General features: G+C 44.3%; 1 protein-coding gene across 3 annotated transcripts in view; it reads right to left on the bottom strand.

The window, feature by feature from the left end:
- helz (helicase with zinc finger) overlaps positions 1-23226 on the bottom strand; it is a 178708-nt gene that overhangs the window by 9427 nt on the left and 146055 nt on the right. For all 3 annotated transcript variants that reach the window (XM_008116368.3, XM_003224437.4, XM_016995744.2), the window contains 2 exons: positions 19670-19904; positions 18193-18703 (listed from right to left, as the gene is read on the bottom strand). In XM_008116368.3, coding sequence (XP_008114575.1) covers positions 18193-18703; positions 19670-19904 — 746 coding nt within the window. The remainder of the gene's footprint in view (positions 1-18192; positions 18704-19669; positions 19905-23226) is intronic.

The following is a 23226-nucleotide window of genomic DNA, read 5'->3' as shown; positions in this document are numbered from 1 at the left end:
ATGGAAGCAGTCTTAATCAGCTGAATGCCTGGCTGCGATTCTCAGGCTTCTGCGATTAGCCTGTTGAACTCCTTTTTGTTGTTGATAATAACTACGGCGAGAAAATGGGGGAGATTCTGACTCAGGGCTTGTTTGGCAGATTTCTGGAAGACAAACCTCCTGCAGGTGCAAGGGCTCCAATTCTGGCTGGGAAAGTTCCAATTCTGGCCGAAACGGTGGAAAACCCAAGTTTTCCTCTTCATCTGTCTCAACAGCGCTAGGAACGGGACTACATGGCCCATGAGTCATCACACTATCCCCCTCCTCAAGCCCCCTCTCAAAATGGGACTCTCTCCCCGAGGTGCGAGGCCGTGGCTTGGCGGGATAGGTCTGATGGAAGCGGCGGGTTAAATCGGGGGCATGGACTGTGGAAGCGTCTTCCCAAGAGCGTTCTTCGGGACCAAAACCCACCCAGTCAATGAGATATTGCAGGCGGCGGCGGTGAAAGCGAGAATCCAAAATGTCCTGAACCTCGAACTCCTCCTCTCCGTCCACCAAAACAGGGGCGGGGGCCGGCCGGTCTACATCAGGGCGCACACCATCCGCCGGAAGGAGCAGAGAGCGATGAAACACTGGATGAATGCGCATAGAGCGCGGGAGTTGAAGTTTGAAAGTCACGGGGTTAAGTTGCGCCACCACTGGATAGGGGCCAATGAAACGGGCATCTAACTTCCGGCAAGGGCGATGGGAGGGCAAAAAACGAGTGGACAGAAGAACCCGGTCTCCTACCTTGATTTCGGGGCCCGGCTGGCGATGATTGTCAGCGTGGCATTTATAGTCCTCCTTGGCTTGGTCTAGTTGCTGGAGTAAAAGTTGTTGCACCGCTGTGAGTTCCTGCAGCCAGTCCTCTGCTGCGGGAACTTCTGAGGTTTCAATGACAGAAGGAAAGAAACGTGGATGGAAGCCGTAGTTTGCAAAGAACGGGGTTTCTTTAGTTGAAGCCTGGACACCATTGTTATAGGCAAACTCTGACAGCGGTAACAGGGAAGCCCAATTGTCCTGCTGGTAGTTCACATAACAGCGAAGGTATTGTTCCAAAGTGGCATTGGTGCGCTCAGTTTGCCCATCCGTTTGGGGATGGTGAGCCGAAGATAAACGAGTCTATGCCCAATAGTTTTTGTAGTGCTTTCCAGAAACGAGAGGTGAATTGGGACCCACGGTCTGTGACCAAACTCTTGGGCAACCCATGCAATCTGAAAACATGTTGAAGGAATAAATCTGCAGTCTCTTTGGCCGTGGGGAGGCCATCGCAGGGAATGAAATGGGCTAACTTGGTAAAAAGGTCCACCACCACTAGGATCGTGGTGAATCCACAGGAAGGTGGTAGATCAGTGATAAAGTCTGCAGAGATTATTTCCCACGGGCGAGATGGGGTAGGAAGGGGATGCAGAAGCCCTGAGGGCTTTTCCCTTCTTGTCTTGGAGTGCTGGCATACTGGGCAGGTATTGACATATGTTTCCACATCCTTGCGGATCTTGGGCCACCAGAAATCTCTTAGGATCAAATGCATGGTTTTAAATAGTCCGAAATGCCCTGCTGGCTTGCAGTCATGACACAGACGAAGTGCTTTTTCCCTGCCCGGTCCTGGAGGGATGTATACATGATTTCTATAGCAAAGTAACCCATCCTTAAGCGAAAAGGGGAAATGTAGTCCTTGGCGAAGTTGGTCCTGAGCCCAGGCATCTGCTTGCTGACTAGCCCTGATTTCCTGAGCACAAAGGGGCCCTGGAGTAGAGGGAGTTGATTCAATTGGAGTGGATTTGGTGTTTCCCACTGTGAGCGTGGCAAAGTTCTCGGGCTGCAGCAGTTGGGACTCAAAGGTCTCTTTGCGCCCTGCAGCATATTCCGGTTTCCGTGACAGAGCATCTGCTTGCTTGGTCTGGGCTGGGGTTACATAATGGATTTGGAAGTTAAAACGTTCAAAGAATAAAGCCCAGCGTTGTTGCCTCTGATTTAGCTTGCGGGCAGTTCTTAGATGCTCTAGATTCCGATGATCAGTATGGACCTCAATGGGAAATTTGGCCCCTTCTAACCAATGTCTCCAAGTTTCAAAGGCTGCCTTTATGGCCAAAAGTTCCTTTTCCCAAATAGTGTAATTTCTCTCTGGTGCGGTCAGTTGACGGGAGTAGAAGGCACAAGGGTGAAGGTGATCTCCCACTGGTTGTAGGAGTACAGCCCCAATCGCCACATCGGAGGCGTCCGCCTGCACGACAAAAGGGGTTTCAGGATCTGGGTGCTGAAGGATTGGCTGGGACGTGAATAATTTCTTTAGTTGCTGGAATCCTTTCTCTGCTTGCTCTGTCCAGCGGCAAGGCTGTTTCCCACGGATGCAGCTGGTGATTGGATCAGACCAGCGGGCAAAGTCTGGAATGAACTTGCGGTAGTAGTTCGCGAACCCCAAGAAACGTTGCACCTCTTTCTTGTTGGTTGGCGCCCGCCATTCCAATACTGCTGAAACCTTCGCCGGGTCCATGGTGAGCCCTAGTGGCGAGACACGGTATCCCAGGAAGTCTACCTCTTGTAGATCAAAAGCGCATTTTTCCAGCTTGGCATAAAGTCCGTGATCCCGCAATCGTTGTAACACCATTCTGACGTGGTTCTCATGTTCTGATTGTGATCTAGAAAACACCAAAAAATCGTCCAAGTAGATAATCAAGAACCGGTCTAGATAATCCTGAAAGATGTCATTGACAAAATGCTGGAACGTTGTGGGAGCTCCACATAAACCGTAATTCATGACCCGGGACTCGAATAAACCGAATTTAGTCTGGAAGGCGGTCTTCCACTCGTCCCCTTCCCTGATGCGAACTAGATTGTAAGCTCCTCGAAGATCCAGTTTGGTATAAACCTTGGCCCCTCGAAGCCGGTCTAAGAGATCCGAGATCAAAGGCAGGGGATATCGGTTTCGCTTAGTGATATTGTTCAATGCCCTATAGTCCACCACCAAGCGTAGGTCCCCTGACTTCTTTTTCACAAACATCACTGGGGAAGCGGCTGGGGATTGAGAGGGTCTGATGAACCCCTTGCGGAGGTTTGTCTCTAAGAACTCCCTGAGAGCTTCTTGCTCTGGTTCAGTCAGGGAGTAGAGGTGCCCTCGTGGGATCAGGGCCCCCTCCACCAAGTCAATGGCACAGTCATAAGGTCTATGCGGGGGTAGTCTCTCGGCTTCTTTTTCACTGAATACATCCCAAAAGTCTGAGTATTTCTTGGGCAAAGTGATGATGGGTTCAGCGTCTGTGGTATGGCAGACCTTGGCTACAAGACAATGGTTTTGGCAATATTTTGAAGCAAACTGCAGTTCTCTGTTGGACCAGGAGATGTTTGGGTCGTGGAGGGTCAGCCATGGAATTCCCAAAATCACAGGGAAATGGGGAACCTCGGTAACAAAGAAGGAAATCTCTTCCATGTGTTCCCTTATCCACATTCTGGTGGGTTCTGACCATTGGCTTACTGGACCTGTCTTGAGGGGGCGGCCATCTATGGCCTGCACCACACGGGCATTCTTGAAGTCGTGATATTGTAATCCCAGAGAGTCGGCATACTCTCTATCAATGAAATTGTTTGTGGCTCCTGAGTCTATCATGGCATGGATCATGACGGGTCCTTTTTTCGCTGACCACAAGGTGACCACTAGGAGAAATAGGACCCCGGTTGGCGGCTCTTGAGTGGGGTTTTTGACCGGGTTGGCGAGCCTCTCTACGCCCGGTCGCTGGCTTCCCCCGCCGGCTTCGCGCCAGCCGCCTCAGACGTCTTCGTCTCCGTGGAGGACGCCGCCGCCAGACGGGCGGCGGGCCTTCCTTTGGCTGGGCACTCTCTGGCAAAGTGGCCCCCGTTTCCGCAGTACCAACAGAGATTCAGGCGTTGGCGGCGGGCCTTCTCGGCAGTATCCAACCTGGGACGCACATTGCCCAGCTGCATCGGCACCTCCTCGCTTCCTCTGAGGTATGGGGCTGGTGGCGGGGGTCTCCACACTGGGCGCGGCTGGATGCCGGTGGGAGCGGGAGGTTTCGCTCCAGCCCTACCGCTCTGGCCTCGGATCCATTGCTTTCTGTTGGCCAGCATGACTTCAGCTCGTAAACATTGATCAATGAGTCCTTCAAGAGAGTGTGGAGGATCCACCTTGGAGATTTCCTCCAGCATCTCGATGTTGAGACCCTCCCGAAATTGTCCTCTGAGGGCTATGTCGTTCCAGCCGGTGTTATGGGCCAGCACTCGGAACTCGGCTATGTACTGGGACAAAGGTCTGTCCCCTTGGGAGAGGCGCCGGAGTTTGTGGCCGGCCGCCTCCAAATTGTCCTCGATTCCCCAAGTCGCCTTAAGGTGATCCAGGAAGTGTTGCGCTGATCTCAGATGTGGGGAGACTTGGTCGAACAGTGCCGTCGCCCAGTTGGCCGCTGGCCCGTCTAGGAGACTGTAAATCCATGCCACCTTGATGTCTTCTTGGGGAAACTCGGCATTACGGGCCTCTAGATAAGCCTGGCATTGGCGACGGAAAACATGAACCTTAGAAGCTTCTCCAGAAAACTTGGTTGGCAACGCCATGGCCGGGAGACGGACCCCGCGTTCCTTCAATCCCCTTATTTCTCCGTCCTGCGCATTGAGCTTATCTCGGATGCGGTCCACTTCATCCTTGTCGATGGTGTAGCTGAGTGGCTGGTCGCCCGGTCCAGCTCCGGTAGACATTCTGGCCTAGGTTAATTGGTGCTTAGGGTGGCGGAGTCAAACTGTCACGACCCAGGCTGCAGAGCACCAATAACCATACACAGAGGCCAGAATCTATCTAATATCTTTATTAAGGAAATAAGTAAAGGCAATAAAAATAAGTGTAGAATATAGTTCAGAAGATGACCTTTCAGGAAAGGTCAAATATAGTCCAGGAAAACAATGTCCAATATGAAATAGTAAGGTCCAAAGTTGTAATCCAGTAACCGAAACACTCACTTGCCAAGCAGAGTGAGGGGAGATGACAAGGTCCTTTAGTCCATGAAACTTAGGCAAGGCAAGGAAATAGCTTGATTCTTGGTACACAAAGCTTGATTCAAGGCAACAAGGAACGAGGAACAGGGACAAGATCCGTGGTAAATACTTGGCAAGGTCCGGGAAGCAAGGCAAGGTCCTGGAAAGCAAGGCTGAGTCCTAGGTAGCAAGGCAAGGTCCGTGAAACAAAACAAGGCTGGAAACAGGAACGAAGCCTTGGAAACGGGAACGAAGGCTTGGAAACGGGAGTAGCGCTGTCCACACACAACCTACTCCGGTAGCTGACGAATTGACTCCGCAAGATTCCTACGGGGCAAGGAACCTAAATAGGGTCTCGTTTTCCCACCAAAGAACACTTCTCTGGGGAACCAGAACCGAAAGTCAATCTCTGTGTCCAGATGCATGACTCCCTAGAATTTCTCATGGAAGCAGTCTTAATCAGCTGAATGCCTGGCTGCGATTCTCAGGCTTCTGCGATTAGCCTGTTGAACTCCTTTATGTTGTTGATAATAACTACGGCGAGAAAATGGGGGAGATTCTGACTCAGGGCTTGTTTGGCAGATTTCTGGAAGACAAGCCTCCTGCAGGTGCAAGGGCTCCAATTCTGGCTGGGAAAGTTCCAATTCTGGCCGAAACGGTGGAAAACCCAAGTTTTCCTCTTCATCTGTCTCAACAGCGCTAGGAACGGGACTACATGGCCCATGAGTCATCACAAATATTCTGTTCTGGCTTGACCCTGTCAACACCACACTGAACTCAAAACTGTTCTTGAAAGCCACACAGTTCACCCTCCCTGAAGTCAACGTGGTATCAAAGAGATTTCTGGCATGTTAATTGAGTTCAATGTACAGTGGAGCCTTGATTTAAGAGCATCCCAACTTAAGAACATTTTGAATTAAGAACTGTCAATTGGTCCTATTTTTGCTTTGACATACAAGCAGTGTTTTGAGTTAAACGCTAGTGTCAGAGGGAGTGCTAGCACGAGAGTACAGGACTTTAGGGCTTCAAGGGAGAAGCCTTGTGTTCTTGTCTGCTTTGGGAGATTACTGTCTGCTTTGCTCTTGTCTGCTCTAGAAGATTGTAGTCTGCTTTGCTCTTGTCCACTTTGAGGAACTTTGGATTAGTTGATTTTTGTGTGGTTTTTTATTCCTGGAATGTTTGGCTTCATGAAGAGAGAGAATGAGAGAGAACAAGGGAGGAAGGGAGGCTAGAATGAGTACAGTATGAAGAAAACGATGCTTCTGCCTCTTCACTTTGTGCTTCCTTGCCACAACTTTGTGCTTCTACCATTTTAAAGTTGACCTTTCCTTTTTATTGTTCCATGTGAATGTGAATTTATACATTATTTGTTATTTATAAAGTACATTTTCTTATTGAAAAACACATAACAAAAAAAATCCTGAGAGGTGGTCTTCAAAAGGGGGGGGGGGGGGGAACAGACCAATAGCATTTCAATGGCAAATTTGCTTTGAGATAAGTGCTATTTGAGTTAGAGCTCAGTTTCTGAATGAATTAAATTCTGAAATCAAGGTATCACTATATAAGATTATTTTAGGTCACATGACTGCAGAGGATATGAGGTTTTGAAATTCCCAGCATACATGCAAATACAGTAGAGTCTCACTTATCCAACATTCGCTTATCCAACATTCTGGATTATCCAACGCATTTTTGTAGTCAAATGTTTTCAATATATCATGATTTTTTTTGGTGCTAAATTCATAACTACAGTAATTACTACGTAGTATTACTGTGTACTGAACTACTTTTTCTGTCAAATTTGTTGTATAACATGATGTTTTGGTGCTTAATTTGTAAAATCATAACCTAATTTGATGTTTAATAGGCTTCTTTTTAATCTCTCCTAATTATCCAACATATTTGCTTATCCAACGTTCTGCCGGCCCGTTTATGTTGGATAAGTGAGACTCTACTGTATATGTATATACACATAGCCTTTCTTGTTTTCCTTTTTAGTTTACCACCCACCTGCACTCTCATTAGATGGCTCCCTCACCCCATTTTTCTCTCTGTAATCACATAAAGACCTTTCTGCCCTGTATATGTATGTGTTGAGAGAATTAAATGCCTTCTCATTCAATTTAGGCACTCAAATGCCGTCTAGCCTGCCGAAGATGAAAAAGGCGGTTTTGCTAACGGCGGAGACCTGGGCCTCCATCGTCAATGAAGGGTCCAAGAGGACTCCCAGACTCTTTACCAGTAGAGACGGGCGTAGCACTTCGCCATCCAGAGTTGACAACTGGATATCCACACTGCCCGGTCGGCCCAGCCATAGGATCTCCGTCTTTGCTGGATTCACCCTTAACCTACTGGAACGCAACCATCCAATAATGGCCTCGAGGCATTGATGAAAACTTTCGGGTACAGACTCTGTTTCCAAAGTGTGAGTGACTGTTTTGTTTTGACAGTTTTTTATTAGAATGTGCGTAGATCCTGACTCAATAGATTGAAACAGTTCATAGTATGCTACCTTTTCCTCATGTTTTATTTCTTCCAGGTACTTTGAGAGCCCCTTTCACAATTTCTAAAATTGTGGCTTCATTTGTAAAAATTAATCCTTGAATGAACTGATCACTCCTTCATTTCTTTATACAGTTCCACAGTGCACTGCTTAGATTGACTTTATTTTATCTTGACCATAGAGTGTCTTCACTTGTTGCACATATAGTAGACCACATCTTCTATTTCTTCTATTTCTTTGCAATAAATACTCTTCACCTCTATGTACAGATTGCTGAACAGTTGTGTTCAGGATTCTGACCCTGTTTCTTTATGCTTTTCATCTCTTTTGAACCACTTGAAAGGTTTTCTTAGTTATCCATCCAGTCATTTCTTTCTTTTTGGCTACAGGTAGTGTCTTTTTCATTTTTCCTTGGCAGTGTTCCTGATTTTGGTCCAGAGTTCTTCTAGTTCCCTGTCAATTAGACTTCGTAGTACAAATTTGTTCTTTACATTGTCTTTAAATTCTACAGGGATGTTATTCACCTTGTACCATATGTAGGCATAATTTAGTGTAATTCTTTAGCTTTGCTTTTTGGAAATTAGCAGTTCTTAATTGGTGTCACAATCCATGGTTTTTGCTTCTTCATCAGATACTTCTAATTATGTAGTCTATTTGATTTCTGTATTGGCCATACAGTGACATTTACATATATAGCCATCAGTTTGGCTGCCTGAAGAATGTGTTTGCAATGAATAACTGTTGGCCTCACAAAATTCTACAAGTCAATTCTTCTGCTTCATTGCTCACATCTCCTAAAATGCCAAATTCCCCTATAATGTTGATTATGCTCTTTTTCTTTCTTTTGTGTTCCAACCATACATGCTTATCAACACGTCCTACTGTGGTGTGACTGATTTCCTCCTGGACCCCTGCACAGAATTCTTTGATTTCTTCTCATGTTAAGATTGCTATTATAATGATCGATTTTCCATGAAGTGTGACTGATATTATTTAGGTAACTTCACATTATACCCCAATTAATCTTGCTACATTTTGCCTCACTATGACTGTCACATAACTTTTTGTTAGATTGTCATTTTCAGAGTAAAACAACGATTTAAACTGTTCTGTTCCTATACGCTATAGCTCACTCACACAAAGCATTGCTAATGCATTTTATTTCTTATTTTATGATTCCTAACTTTCCCTGATTCATGCTTCTCGCACTTCACATCTCTCTTCTATGTCTTGTGAAATTGCAGACTTTCCTTTCAAATCATCAGTCACAGCACTGACTTCTCCTTTGAACTTCCCTAGCAATTTTCCCCTGGAAGTCACATTTTCCAACACTACCTCTTACTTATGGATTGTGTTATTACAGAAGGTTCATCCTAACAACATTTTCAGAAGATGTGTACCAGTGAATTAAAGTAGTACTTCCATTGTTGAGGTAGTCTCCAAGTGTCACCCCAAACAACTCCAACCACTATTCATTAATCTAAGCCATCAACATCATTAACTTCACATCGTGTTACACTTCGTTGTTTTTATGCACACACACATACAGATCTCTCTATCTTCTTTCTGCTTTATATCATTCTTTTATACCCTACCCTCTGAAGCTATCATTAAATTTTAAAAAAAAATGCAATTGTGCCCTGGTGCTGCCATTTTAGTTTACTGTTCAACCATCAGTGACTAAATTACATTAGAGGAATGACTTCTGAAAAATAAAATTCTATCAATTTAGCAAAAGTGATATTTCACAGCTTGAATATAGTGTGCTACAAGTATTGATTTTATCCATATAATACTACAGCTTGAGGTGGTGATGGTCTACATTATATTTGAGAAATAATGTAGCAATCATTTTTATTACCTCTAAAACATTGGGAATGAGGTCCGTTGGGGAGTATTTTAACCATTCTTTCTACTTTGAATATCATATTTGTAACCATCATGTGTGTGTGTGTGTGTGTGTGTGTGTAACCATCATCATCATGCTAAAATTAACATGCTTGTAATTCAATTGTTAACATGGCCCTCTAAAAATAAGCATCTAGTTAATTGTTCAAAAGCAGAATTTTAACAGGAAACATTACATTACAGAAAAAATAATGGTCCATGGTCTGAGATGTGTTTAATATTTAGTACATATAGCAATATTAAGTGCTCAAAAACCACCATGGTTTAACCTGCAAAACAGCAACACCATCATTTAACAAACAGACCACTAGTAATTGACAGCATATATTATATTTTCATGTATAATTTTAGGTGGATGATGAATCACTTCAAAGAGTTCAATAGAGAAATGAAATGGCTATGTTCTTTTACATTCAAGAGCTAGCAAACTGAAAAAAAAATTAATTTTATATTTTAAACACTGAAAAAAATATAATGACCAAAATATAAACAAAACCTAATTTCAGTGTGTTGATCTTGCAACAAGAATCTATTATAAACCACTGAGTCTAGTTTTCAAGAAAGCAAAATAAAACCAGGGGTATAGGGGCTTTGGGGTGCTGACAAGAAACAAACAAACAAAAACCCATAAATACAAAGATTTGCTGAATCTTCCTGTGTCTGTTCCCAACAGTGTTCCTAAAATAGCCTGAAATTGACAAGCCTCATAGTACTTCCCAGTTAGCCCAGTTCAGTGTATGTTCAGGTCTCCCCCTGCCCCATTTATTGCTAATGCTGAAGTATAAAAGTCATAATAATTATGTTGCGATTCCTGACAACAGAATAGAATTGTTAAAGAGATATGGCAGAATAGTCAATGATAGAGATGCAAGCTGTGCTTCTCATGGTCATATTCTTTGGCTGTAATTAGTACATTAATTAAGCATAATGTCACTGCATAGGGTTCTGCATGTATTCCTGCATGGCACAATGGGGTTGAACTGGATGGCCCTTGTGGTCTCTTCCAACTCTATAATCCTATAATATATTCTATTGTATGATTCTACGTATCTGAGTTTTGAAGATAATGGAGAAATCCTGCACATATATAACAGACATGCCTTTATGTCGTTCATCTCTCTTCTAAACAGGGACGGCTAGCAACCATAACAACTTTGTTCTCTCTGTTACTCTCTAAGGTACTACAAGATCCCCTTACATACTGATATTCCAGACTCACGTGGCTATGTCTTTAAATTCTAGCCCACAAGGAATATTCAGAATGAGCATTCAGGTGAAAAATGTTTTCATGATATGTAGTGGCTACCAAGAACAGTGCTAAACCTACCCTGGACATCTAAACTCATGCATGGAACACCAAAGGGATACATATCTATGGGCTTTAGCAGGAAAAACAACTATCTTGATAAGAAGACGCTACCTAAAGAAGCATGATATTGTTTTGATTTATTTAGATTAGCTAACTGTGCAAGTATCACTATGAAATCAGTTACAAATCATACTATAATTTGAAAACCTACAGAACAATCAACCTGCTATTTCTGACAAGCTTTTGTTCATTAAAAGTTATGTTCAAAATCAGCAGTGTAAAAACCAAACAAGTTCACACCATATTCCATACTTGTGGGGCTGTTTTTTTCTGTAACTAAAATATTAACCACTAAATGTGTCAGGAATACAATTACGCGCATAATATCTGATATAAATCCAGCAAAAGTACAACTATAAAAAAATATAAAGGGTCTGACCAAAAGCTACCTAGCCAGCTCCACTGGCTGCCAGACTGCTACCGAGCACAATTCAAAGTACAATAGAGTCTCACTTATCCAAACTAAACGGGCCGGCAGAAGCTTGGATAAGTGAATATGTTGGATAATAAGGAGGGATTAAGGAGAAGCCTATTAAACATCAAATTAGGTTATGATTTTATAAATTAAGCACCAAAACATCATGTTATAGAACACATTTGACAGAAAAAGTAGTTCAATATGCAGTAATCTTATGTTGTAATTACTGTATTTACGCATTTAGCACTAAAATATTACGATATATTGAAAACATTGTCTACAAAAATGGCTTAGATAATCCAGAGGCTTGGATAAACGAGGCTTGGATAAGTGAGACTCTACTGTACTGGCTTTAGAGTGTAAAGCCCTAAACGGTTCCAGCCCAGTTTATCTGTCCAAACGTATCTTCGCCTATGAGCCACCTCGGAAAGTAAGATTGTCTGGGGAAGCACTGCTCTCAGCCCCACTTGCTTCGCAAGCGCGACTGGCTGGGACGAGACAGGGCCTTCTCAGTAGTGGCCCTTTGGCTGTGGAACTCCTTCCCCAGTGACATTAGATTAGCCCCCTCCTGTGATGACCCATGGGCCTTGTAGTCCTGCTCAGGACATTGTAATTCCTGATGAAGATGAAAACTTGGGTTTTTTACCTTCCCAGTCTGAACTGGATTCCTCTCAGCCAGATCTTTCCCAGGCAGATCTGGGAACCTTGCACCTGCAAGAAAGTTGTCTCCCAGAAGTATGTCAAACAAGCCCAGAGCCTACTTCTCCCGTATTCTTGCGCCGGGAGTTTTGTAAACAACAGAGAAGTTTGGATTCAGCTTCGCGCAGGAGTGCGAGGATTGCAGCTAAGAATGTGGCCAATTAAGACTGCTTCTCGTGAGAATCTTTGGGGAGTCTCACATCTGGTCTCAGAGTTAGCTTTCGGTTCTGATTCCCAGAGAACTGCTTCGGCGGGAAAGCTAGACTCTATTTAGGTGTTTTACCCGCGTAGTAACTTCGCGGAGTCAATTCGTCAGCCTACGGAGCGAGTTGTGTCTGGACAGCGCGCTCCGATTCAAGCCTCGCTCCTGCTCAAGCCTTGCCTAGCTATCCAGCCTTCGCCTTGCTTCCCAGCCTTTGTTTATCTACGGACTTTGCCTTGTTTCCCAGGATCAATCCTTGCCTTGTTCCACGGATTTATCAAGTTATTCCTCGGACCTTGTTCTTGTTCTTAGTTACCTTGTTCCACGTTCAAGCCTTGTTTCAAGTATCAAGTTATTTCCTAGCCTCGCTCAAGTTTCATGGACTAAAGGACCTTGTCATCTCCCCTCACTTTGCTTGGCAAAGTGAGTGTTTCGGTTATTGGATTACAACTTTGGACCTTAATATTTCTTATTGGACATTGCTTTTTTGGACTAATTCTGACCTTTCCTGAAAGGTCTAATTCTGGACTATTTTCTACACTTGTTTTTATTAACTTTATATATTCCTACAATAAAGATATTAGATAGATTCTGGCCTCTGTGTATGGTTATTGGTGCTCTGCAGCCTGGGTCGTGACAGTTTGACTCCGCCACCCTAAGCACCAATTAACCTCGGCCAGAATGTCTACCGGAGTCGTACCTGGGCCGAGCGGCCAGCCGATTACCTACACCATCGACAAGGAAGAGGTGGACCGAATCCGTGATAAGCTCAATGCACAGGATGGAGAAATAAGGGGTTTGAAGGAACGCGGTGTTCGTCTTCCGGCCATGGCGTTGCCAACCAAGTTTACTGGAGAAGCTTCTAAGGTTCATGTCTTCCGTCGCCAATGTCAAGCTTATCTGGAGGCCCGTGCTGCCGAGTTTTCCCAAGAAGACATCAAAGTGGCATGGGTTTACAGTCTTCTAGACGGGCCAGCGGCCAGCTGGGCGACGGCACTGTTCGACCAAGCCTCTCCACACCTAAGATCAGCGCAACACTTCTTGGACCACCTCAAGGAGACTTGGGGAATCGAGGACAATTTGGAGGCAGCCGGTCACAAACTCCGTCGCCTTTTCCAAGGAGACAGACCTATGTCTCAGTATATAGCCGAGTTCCGAGTGCTGGCCCACAACACCGGCTGGAACGATGTAGCCCTCAGGGGACAATTCCGGGAGGGTCTCAACATTGAAATGCTGGAAGAAATCTCCAAGGTGGATCCTCCCCAGACCCTCGAGGCACTCATTGATCAATGTTTACGGGCTGAAGTCATGATTGCCAACAGGAAACAGTGGGTTCGAGGCCAGGGCAGTAGAGCCGGGGCAAAACCCCCCGCTCCCGCCAGCGTTCAGCCACGTCCGGTGTGGAGACCCCCACCGCCAACCCCATACCCCAGAGGAGGCGAGGAGGTGCCGATGCAGTTGGGCAATGTGCGTCCCAGACTAGATGCCGCCGAGAAGGCCCGTCGTCGACGCTTAAACCTCTGCTGGTACTGCGGGAACGGGGGCCACTTCGCCAGAGAGTGCCCAGCCAAAGGGAAGCCTGCCGCCCGTCTTGCGGCGGCGTCCTCCACGGAGACGAAGGCGTCTGAGCCGACTGGCACACAGCCGGCGGGGGAAGCCAACGACCGGGTGTAGAGAGGCTCGCCAACCCGGTCAAAAAATCCATCCAAGAGCCGCCAACCGGGGTCCTGTTCCTTCTCGTGGTCACATTATGGTCAGCAAAAAGGGGACCCGTCATGATCCACGCCATGATAGACTCTGGAGCTACCAACAATTTCATCGATAGAGAGTATGCCGACTCTCTGGGATTACAATATCATGATTTCAAGAATGCCCGTGTGGTGCAAGCCATAGACGGCCGTCCCCTCAAGACGGGCCCCGTAAGTCAGTGGTCGGAACCCACCAGGATGTGGATAAGGGAACATATGGAAGAGATTTCCTTCTTTGTTACCGAGGTCCCCCATTTCCCTGTGATTTTGGGAATTCCATGGCTGACTCTCCACGACCCTAACATCTCCTGGTCCAACAGAGAACTGCAGTTTGCTTCACCGTACTGCCAAAACCATTGCCTCGTAGCCAAGGTATGCCATGCCACAGACACCGAGCCCATCATCACCTTGCCAAAGAAGTACTCCGAGTATTGGGATGTATTCAATGAGAAAGAAGCCGAAAAATTACCCCCACATAGACCTTATGACTGTGCCATTGACTTGGTGGAGGGGGCCCCGATCCCGCGAGGGCATCTCTACTCCCTGACTGAACCAGAGCAAGAAGCTCTCAGGGAATTCCTAGAGACAAACCTTCGCAAGGGATTCATCAGACCCTCTCAATCCCCAGCCGCCTCCCCAGTGATGTTTGTGAAGAAGAAGTCAGGGGAACTACGCTTGGTGGTGGACTACAGAGCATTGAACAATATCACCAAGCGGAACAGCTATCCCCTGCCCTTAATCTCGGATCTACTGGATCGGCTTCGAGGAGCCAAGGTTTACACCAAGCTGGATCTTCGGGGGGCTTACAACTTAGTTCGCATCAGGGAAGGGGACGAGTGGAAGACCGCCTTCCAGACCAAATTCGGATTATTTGAGTCCCGAGTTATGAATTTCGGTTTATGCGGAGCCCCCGCAACGTTCCAGCATTTTGTCAATGACATTTTTCAGGACTATCTAGACAGGTTCTTGATAATCTACCTGGACGATTTTTTGGTGTTTTCCAGATCACAATCAGAACATGAGAACCACGTCAAAATGGTGTTACAACGATTGCGGGATCATGGACTTTATGCCAAGCTGGAAAAATGCGCTTTTGATCTACAAGAGGTAGATTTCCTTGGTTACCGCATCTCGCCTCTAGGGCTTTCCATGGATCCAGCCAAAGTTTCAGCAGTATTGGAATGGCGGGCGCCAACTAACAAGAAAGAGGTGCAGCGTTTCTTGGGGTTCGCGAACTACTACCGCAAGTTCATTCCAGATTTTGCCCGCTGGTCCGACCCCATCACTAGCTGCATCCGTGGAAAGCAGCCTTTCCGCTGGACTGATCAAGCAGAGAAAGGGTTCCAGCAACTAAAGAAACTCTTCACCTCCCAGCCAATTCTACAGCACCCAAATCCTGGAACCCCTTTTGTGGTGCAAGCGGACGCCTCTGATGTGGCAATTGGGGCTGTACTCTTACAACCGGTGGGAGATCACCTCCACCCCTGTGCCTTTTATTCTCGTCAACTAACCACACCAGAGAGGAATTACACCATTTGGGAAAAAGAACTACTGGCCATAAAGGCAGCCTTTGAAACTTGGAGACATTGGCTAGAAGGGGCCAAATTTCCCATTGAAGTCCACACTGATCATCGTAATCTAGAACATCTAAGAACTGCCCGCAAACTAAATCAGAGGCAGCAACGTTGGGCTTTATTCTTTGAACGTTTCAACTTCCAGATCCATTATGTGACCCCAGCCCAAACCAAGCAAGCAGACGCCCTGTCACGTAAACCGGAATACGCTGCAGGACGCAAGGAGACCTTTGAATCCCAACTGCTACAACCTGAGAACTTTGCCACGCTCACGGTGGGGAACACCAAATCCATTCCCATTGGTTCAACTTCCCCTACTCCAGGACCCATCTGTGCTCAAGAAATCAGGGCTAGTCAGCAAGCAGATGCCTGGGCGCAGGACCAACTTCGCCAAGGTCTGCATTTCCCCTTTTCGCTTAAAGATGGGCTGCTCTGCTATAGAAATCATGTTTATATCCCACCCGGACCGGGCAGGGAAAAAGCGCTTCGTCTGTGTCATGACTGCAAACCAGCAGGACACTTCGGACTATTTAAAACTATTGGGCATAGACTCTCGCTTATCTTCAGCTCATCATCCCCAAACAGATGGGCAAACGGAGCGCACCAATGCCACTTTGGAGCAGTATCTTCGCTGTTATGTAAACTATCAACAGGACAATTGGGCTTCTCTGTTACCACTGTCTGAGTTTGCCTACAACAATGGAGTTCAAGCTTCTACAAAAGAAACGCCGTTCTTTGCAAACTACGGCTTCCATCCACGTTTCTTCCCCCCTGTCATTGAAACTTCAGAGGTTCCCGCAGCAGAGGATTGGCTGCAGGAACTCACAGCGGTGCAACAACTTTTGCTCCAGCAACTGGACCAAGCCAAGGAGGACTATAAACGCCACGCTGACAAACATCGCCAGCCGGGCCCCGAAATCAAGGTAGGAGATCGGGTTTTCCTGTCCACTCGCTTTCTGCCCTCCCACCGCCCTTGCCGGAAGTTAGATGCCCGTTTCATTGGTCCCTATCCAGTGGTGGCGCAATTAAACCCCGTGACTTTCAAACTCCAACTTCCGCGTTCAATGCGCATTCACCCAGTGTTTCACCGTTCCCTGCTCCTTCCGGCGGATGGTGTGCGACCTGATACAGACCAACCGGCCCCCCCTCCTGTTTTGATGAATGGGGAGGAGGAGTTCGAGGTTGAGGACATTTTGGATTCTCGCTTTCACCGCCGCCGCCTACAATATCTCATTGACTGGGTGGGTTTTGGCCCTGAGGAACGCTCTTGGGAAGACGCCTCCACAGTCCATGCTCCTGATCTAACCCGTCACTTTCATCAGACCTATCCCACCAAACCACGACCTCGCGCCTCGGGGAGAGGGCCCCAGTTTGGGAGGGGCCTTGAGGAGGGGGATAGTGTGATGACCCATGGGCCTTGTAGTCCTGCTCAGGACATTGTAATTCCTGATGAAGATGAAAACTTGGGTTTTTTACCTTCCCAGTCTGAACTGGATTCCTCTCAGCCAGATCTTTCCCAGGCAGATCTGGGAACCTTGCACCTGCAAGAAAGTTGTCTCCCAGAAGTATGTCAAACAAGCCCAGAGCCTACTTCTCCCGTATTCTTGCGCCGGGAGTTTTGTAAACAACAGAGAAGTTTGGATTCAGCTTCGCGCAGGAGTGCGAGGATTGCAGCTAAGAATGTGGCCAATTAAGACTGCTTCTCGTGAGAATCTTTGGGGAGTCTCACATCTGGTCTCAGAGTTAGCTTTCGGTTCTGATTCCCAGAGAACTGCTTCGGCGGGAAAGCTAGACTCTATTTAGGTGTTTTACCCGCGTAGTAACTTCGCGGAGTCAATTCGTCAGCCTACGGAGCGAGTTGTGTCTGGACAGCGCGCTCCGATTCAAGCCTCGCTCCTGCTCAAGCCTTGCCTAGCTATCCAGCCTTCGCCTTGCTTCCCAGCCTTTGTTTATCTACGGACTTTGCCTTGTTTCCCAGGATCAATCCTTGCCTTGTTCCACGGATTTATCAAGTTATTCCTCGGACCTTGTTCTTGTTCTTAGTTACCTTGTTCCACGTTCAAGCCTTGTTTCAAGTATCAAGTTATTTCCTAGCCTCGCTCAAGTTTCATGGACTAAAGGACCTTGTCATCTCCCCTCACTTTGCTTGGCAAAGTGAGTGTTTCGGTTATTGGATTACAACTTTGGACCTTAATATTTCTTATTGGACATTGCTTTTTTGGACTAATTCTGACCTTTCCTGAAAGGTCTAATTCTGGACTATTTTCTACACTTGTTTTTATTAACTTTATATATTCCTACAATAAAGATATTAGATAGATTCTGGCCTCTGTGTATGGTTATTGGTGCTCTGCAGCCTGGGTCGTGACACCTCCATTCTAGCATTCAGAAGAAAAGTAAAACCTGGCTCTGGGATTAGGCTTTTGGTGAATAGTGCAGTGCAATAATAGACTTGGAATATGTATGACATAACAGCCTTGGACTATGATTTTTGGGTGGCATGATTTTAATATTAAATGATGTTTTTAAATGCTTAATATGTATTAATTTTAATTTATTTTAAGCTTACTGTTTTTATGTGTTTGAAGGCATCTAATAGTTGCCATATGTAAGCCGTATTGTGTCCCCTTTGGGGTAGAGAAAGGCAAGGTATAAATAGGGTAAATAAATACTGTGCTGAGCAGCTTGAACTTGGTACCATGAAATGTATAATCAGCACATAACTGTTAATTCAAAATCAAAATCAACATATATACAAATGATGAAACCAACATACCTCTTCTAAGCTGTGTAATGAAGAAGCAGACACTGCTCGCGAAGTGAGGGAGTGAAATGGTTCCTGACCAACTGTGTGCTGATGGTTCTGCATTTGTATAAAAGGGTTCTGTTGTGATCTATGAGGCAATGGAGGTATACCATAATGAAAACCTTGCCCCATTAGATGACTCTGGTGTAGATTAGCATAGGTCCATGATCCATCAGGCTGTAGATATTTCAGGGGAGGTGGGGCTATGTGTTCAGACGGCATGGTAAAGGGTGGATTATACATTTGAGGCATATGCTGCTGAAAAGCTGGGTTGTTGGATACTTCAATGTCTCTGTTCTCAGAGAAGTTAGGAAAGTGGTTACTGTGGCTTGAGTTGCAAGAAGGCAAGGGGAGTGCTGGCGGGCTTCTGGCCTGCACTTGTCTGTATTGCAAAAGTCTTGATTGAGGTGGTGGCATTTCAACTAGGTCCCTGCTTTCATTTTGATCACGGTGTGATAGTTCTCGAAGCAAATCTTGGAACCTATAATAAAACATAATGATTGTCCAGGTGAGAAACAGAATATAAAATCTGAACCTATTCACAAGAAATTCTAAAGTTCAAAGAATCACAGTACACACAACATGTAAGCTGTATTTTAAAGAAACATAGACCAAGATCCAGGGCATGTATATATGCCACCTTAATATAGATCCAATATTGTTGTATAAGTCTTGAGGTCATACATTCCCAAAGCAAGCTTCAATTGGATAATATAGACCAAATAAAAATATGTGAACTGGGCCAACTGTGCTCACAGATAAAAATCCTTTCCAGCTCTGCGAGCCGGCTACTAAAGTTAGATGGACAGTAGAGATCTGTCTTGGCACTGGGGATTATCATCAGGAAACAGACAGTTAAATGCAAAGATGAGAGTGGGATATTGCTCCCTAATAGTCTTCCGTAGTCTTGTGCTTCCAGCCCAATGATGTTAACTCTTCGAGAAGGAGCTCTAGAGGTAGCTATCTCAGCAGCTAAAGTTTTTTCTCTCCCTTTCCCTTCTCACAGATTATAGATGAAAGGCCTTGGTAAGCTGTATAAGTATCTCAATTTGCTTGAGAATTGACATTCAGAAATGTTCTGTTTTGCCTTTGTTTGTTTACATATGTGTATGATCAGTGCATTTCATTGTTAGTTTTAAAATGAACAGCATATTATAACTTAATTCCACCCCATTATTGATACGATGGATATTGGATATTTTCAACTGTCCTGCTGATATATCTTAAACTTTTAATACACTTAAAATGAAAGGTTATGACACAGATACAACAATGTTCATGTATTATAACTAAAATTATGTTTCTTGTTTTTATTTACTTTCTAAAGCCCAGTATGAGAAATCAGAGAGGAAAAATAAACTTAACTGACCCTGACATTGCAATGACAGAGGCAAACTTTCTATGTCTACCCAAATGTTACAGTTTCGAGAATTAATTCCACAATTACCTTGAATATGTTGCCTCAGATTCATCTTCTGCATTGTTGGCAAATTTCCAGTTTGCCCTAACTGGCTGATGATGCAATCCAATTGGCTGCTGAGAAAGGTGGGATAAGTGAGGGTGGTGATGATGAGAATAAGGAATATTGCCCTGACTGAGATAGGCGTTATGCTCATTCCATTGCTGTAGTCTTGCTTGCTGTTGCCTTAAGGTTTCCAAAGCTAAATTTCCATGAATACGATCTGTAAAACATGTTTTGGGGAAAAATTACCCAGCTTCTGTATTTAAGAAAACCATATTTCACAATATCACACCGAACCTATGAACATGGTCACTTTTTCCTTTTGTGACTGTGAGGTGATACTGTCCTAAACATAAACTGTATCAGCAATTATGGGTCTATATAATAAAAAAGATCTGCAAACCTGATAGTAACCATTTTAAAGGTGCCATTACTAATGCATTTATTAATTTTTTTATATTTTGACGTATCCTCGTAGGATGGTTCAAACCCAACCATCTTGCTTTAAAATTCTTTGTCTTTTAAACCAGGAACAAGCCAAAAGCTTTCTTTTTTTTTTACATGGACTAGTTGGTCCTGGTTTATAAGTAGGGTTAACTGGTCCGTGCATGATCACTTTCATCTTCATCCAGGTAGATTAGCAAACATTCTGCCACCCCATGCCTTAATCTGGAGTGTTCTCTGTTCATATGAACTATCCTACATAATAATTCCATGCACTGTTTTGTTGGTGCAAAAACAAGGTTATTCTATAATAACCAAATACCAAGAACAAGAAAATACATATTCACATGAGACTGAACATTTTAAGAAGCTCTTAGCTCCTCTAGTGGACAAAAAGGGGAACCAATGAAAAGGCTATAGATATTTGTCCCAGGTATTTCTGTTTGGTAGAAGAGGAGGAGGAGGAGGAGAAGGAGGAGGTGGTACTCATGGAAAGTGGCTTAAATTCTGAAAGTTTGATTACAATTATTCAGGTGACAATGTTGATAGGTTTAGGTCTGCAAGAAAACAGAACTGTGCCTGGATAAAGGTTAAAACAAAATCCCTGTTGAATAAAAAAATAAAAGGGAGAGGGGGAAGGTTGTGGCTTAATACATATTTACAATCCAGGACTTTAAAACCAAAATTTCTTCATTAGTAAACTGATATGAAATCACATTTGCACTTGAAATGCAACAACAAACTGTTGTTTAATTAAAATCATGGTCTCAAAGTCCAGACAAGAGAGAAAGGAGGAAGTAATGTGAGACCAGTGTTCATTCTTAGATTTCTAAAAGATAGTTTAGAAAGCCAAGATTATTCTTTCCCCAATATCTAGATATTACCTGCTATATTAGCACTGCTTTTAAATGATAGATTAAGGCAATAGACTAGATGGTTTTAACTGAATCGCCTAAATCACCACAAGAGGTTGCAAAGTGTTCCACAAAAAAGCTTATTGGAAAAATATTTTTCTAAAATGTATAAATATTCCAAGGGTTCCTCAAAGTAAAAAGGTTGACAAAGGCTAGATTACACCTTCTATTGCATTTGAGCCTTGGCTGGAACTTCATCTGGAAGGGTAAAGATTCACCAGCTCTCAGCCAACCCAAGGAGAAGGCCATCTATTTAAAATTGAAAATGGGAACATACACATTGTGCCTTGACAGCACAGTGGACAGTAGCAGCTGCTTCAAAGATCAGCAGGAGACGGCCCCTAAAGAGCAGTGGTTTGTGATTAATGCAAGTAAGATTTGCTTACGAAGTGCTTACTCTTTAACCCTTGTGTGTTTGTGTTCCAAAGAAGACTATCAGAGGTGTAAGATTCCTCAAAGTGATGAGATTGTCATACACAACTGCTTGGGTGTAAAACGGCTACGAATGTGAGAAAGGACAAGATTGCGAATACAGTGTTACCTCACTACTTCACGGTTCACTTTTCACTCCCTTGCCGTTTCGTGGGTTTTCAATTAATATTAATGTACACATTTATCGCAGTATTTTTGCTCTTTTGCGGATTTTTGCAGTGTGCAAAGGATTTGGGAAAGGGGGGGGAGGGAGAAATAAAGGGAGGGGGGAGGGTAGGGAAAGGTTGGAAATAAAAAAGGATTATTTAGCTTCCATTCTTCTTCTCTGTCGGTGTACTGTATATTGCAACTGCTAAAATAAAGTACAGACTGCATTGTAGTAAGTGGTCTGTGGTTTGCTCTCCTCCACACATAGAATAAATATAGTGTGTCTACTTCGACGATTTTCACTTATTGCGGGTGGTCCTGGAACGTAACCCACACATACTTGAAAATGTGAATATATGGATCACTTGCATAATAATTCAGAAGATACTGTGGAAAAGTATGTGGTTAGGGAGAACCTAGTTATGATGACACAAAGATAACAATTCATTTAGAAGACTGAGGTCCTTACATGTATTACTTATTGCCAAGCCTGATTTAATATAAGACGCTGCATATAATATAATGGAATAATGCCCCACATGGAACATAGCAAAGTTGAAGTACCTTAGCATTGCTATGTCTAGGTTTCTCCCTCAGGAAATAAGTGTGGACACACATATATATCAATCAATACCATATAAATCTATGTACAGGTGAATTAGATGTGAACCACAGATAGGTCAAAGGTCATTCCACAGAGAAGAGAAAGCTGCCCAAGGGGGAACCAGCCGTTGCCACCACTGCCATTTCCCCAGCAAGACATTCTAAAAGGACAGAACTGGTACCATGGCAGAGAAGAAAAGGGGCAATGCTTCTTTTAGGTTCTCCTTGAACAGACTTTGCTTTTGCCTTTCACCACTGTACTAAAAGAAAGGGATAGTTTCCCTTTTTAATAAGAGCTAACATACAGTACTCACATTGATCATGGTTAAATTGATCCAGGTTTATGGGGTTGATTTTTTTTTAGTGTATACAGTACTTATAATGCATGGTGTAAAAGAATACCAAAAGAGTATGTTCATTCACATGTCAACATTTTGGAAGTGCAGGTAGAAAATGCTTATGTGTGGAATGTTAATGTCAATTTGATGGTCCTGTAGCCACTATCATAAGTTGAAAATGCTGGTGACCAGAAGCTGATAAAGGTGGCAACGGACAAAATCCAGAAGTAGATAATGACTGGCCAAGATCTTCAACCCCTCAGTCTAAAGAGACAGAGGTAAAGAATCTGTTTCACTGCAGCACAAACAGCATCAGTATCAAGGCAAGGTTGAGAGTGCCTAGAAATACTAAAATAACCAGCTTCTGGGAACAGCACAGAACAGCAGTAGCTCTAGTGCTAGCAGACTAGCAAATTCAATGCTCCTAGTTTACTCATTTTAACTTGCCTATTAGGAAGGCCAGCCCTAAGGTTAAGCTGAAACCATAAATCAATAATTTAAAAATCAATTTGGTACTACTAATAAATACAATTAAATACAATTCTTTTTTAAATGATCACCATCTTGGCAGATGAAACAGAGTGACAAAAAAAGGACAGACTGCGAGAGAGCTTTCATCATAGAGCTATAACTATATTGAACTCCATGGTTTCGTATTGATGTG

The sequence above is a fragment of the Anolis carolinensis genome, chromosome 2 (genome assembly GCF_035594765.1).
Source record: "Anolis carolinensis isolate JA03-04 chromosome 2, rAnoCar3.1.pri, whole genome shotgun sequence".
In the NCBI taxonomy this organism is placed as follows: domain Eukaryota; kingdom Metazoa; phylum Chordata; class Lepidosauria; order Squamata; family Dactyloidae; genus Anolis; species Anolis carolinensis.
This window is presented reverse-complemented; position numbering and strand designations above follow the sequence as displayed.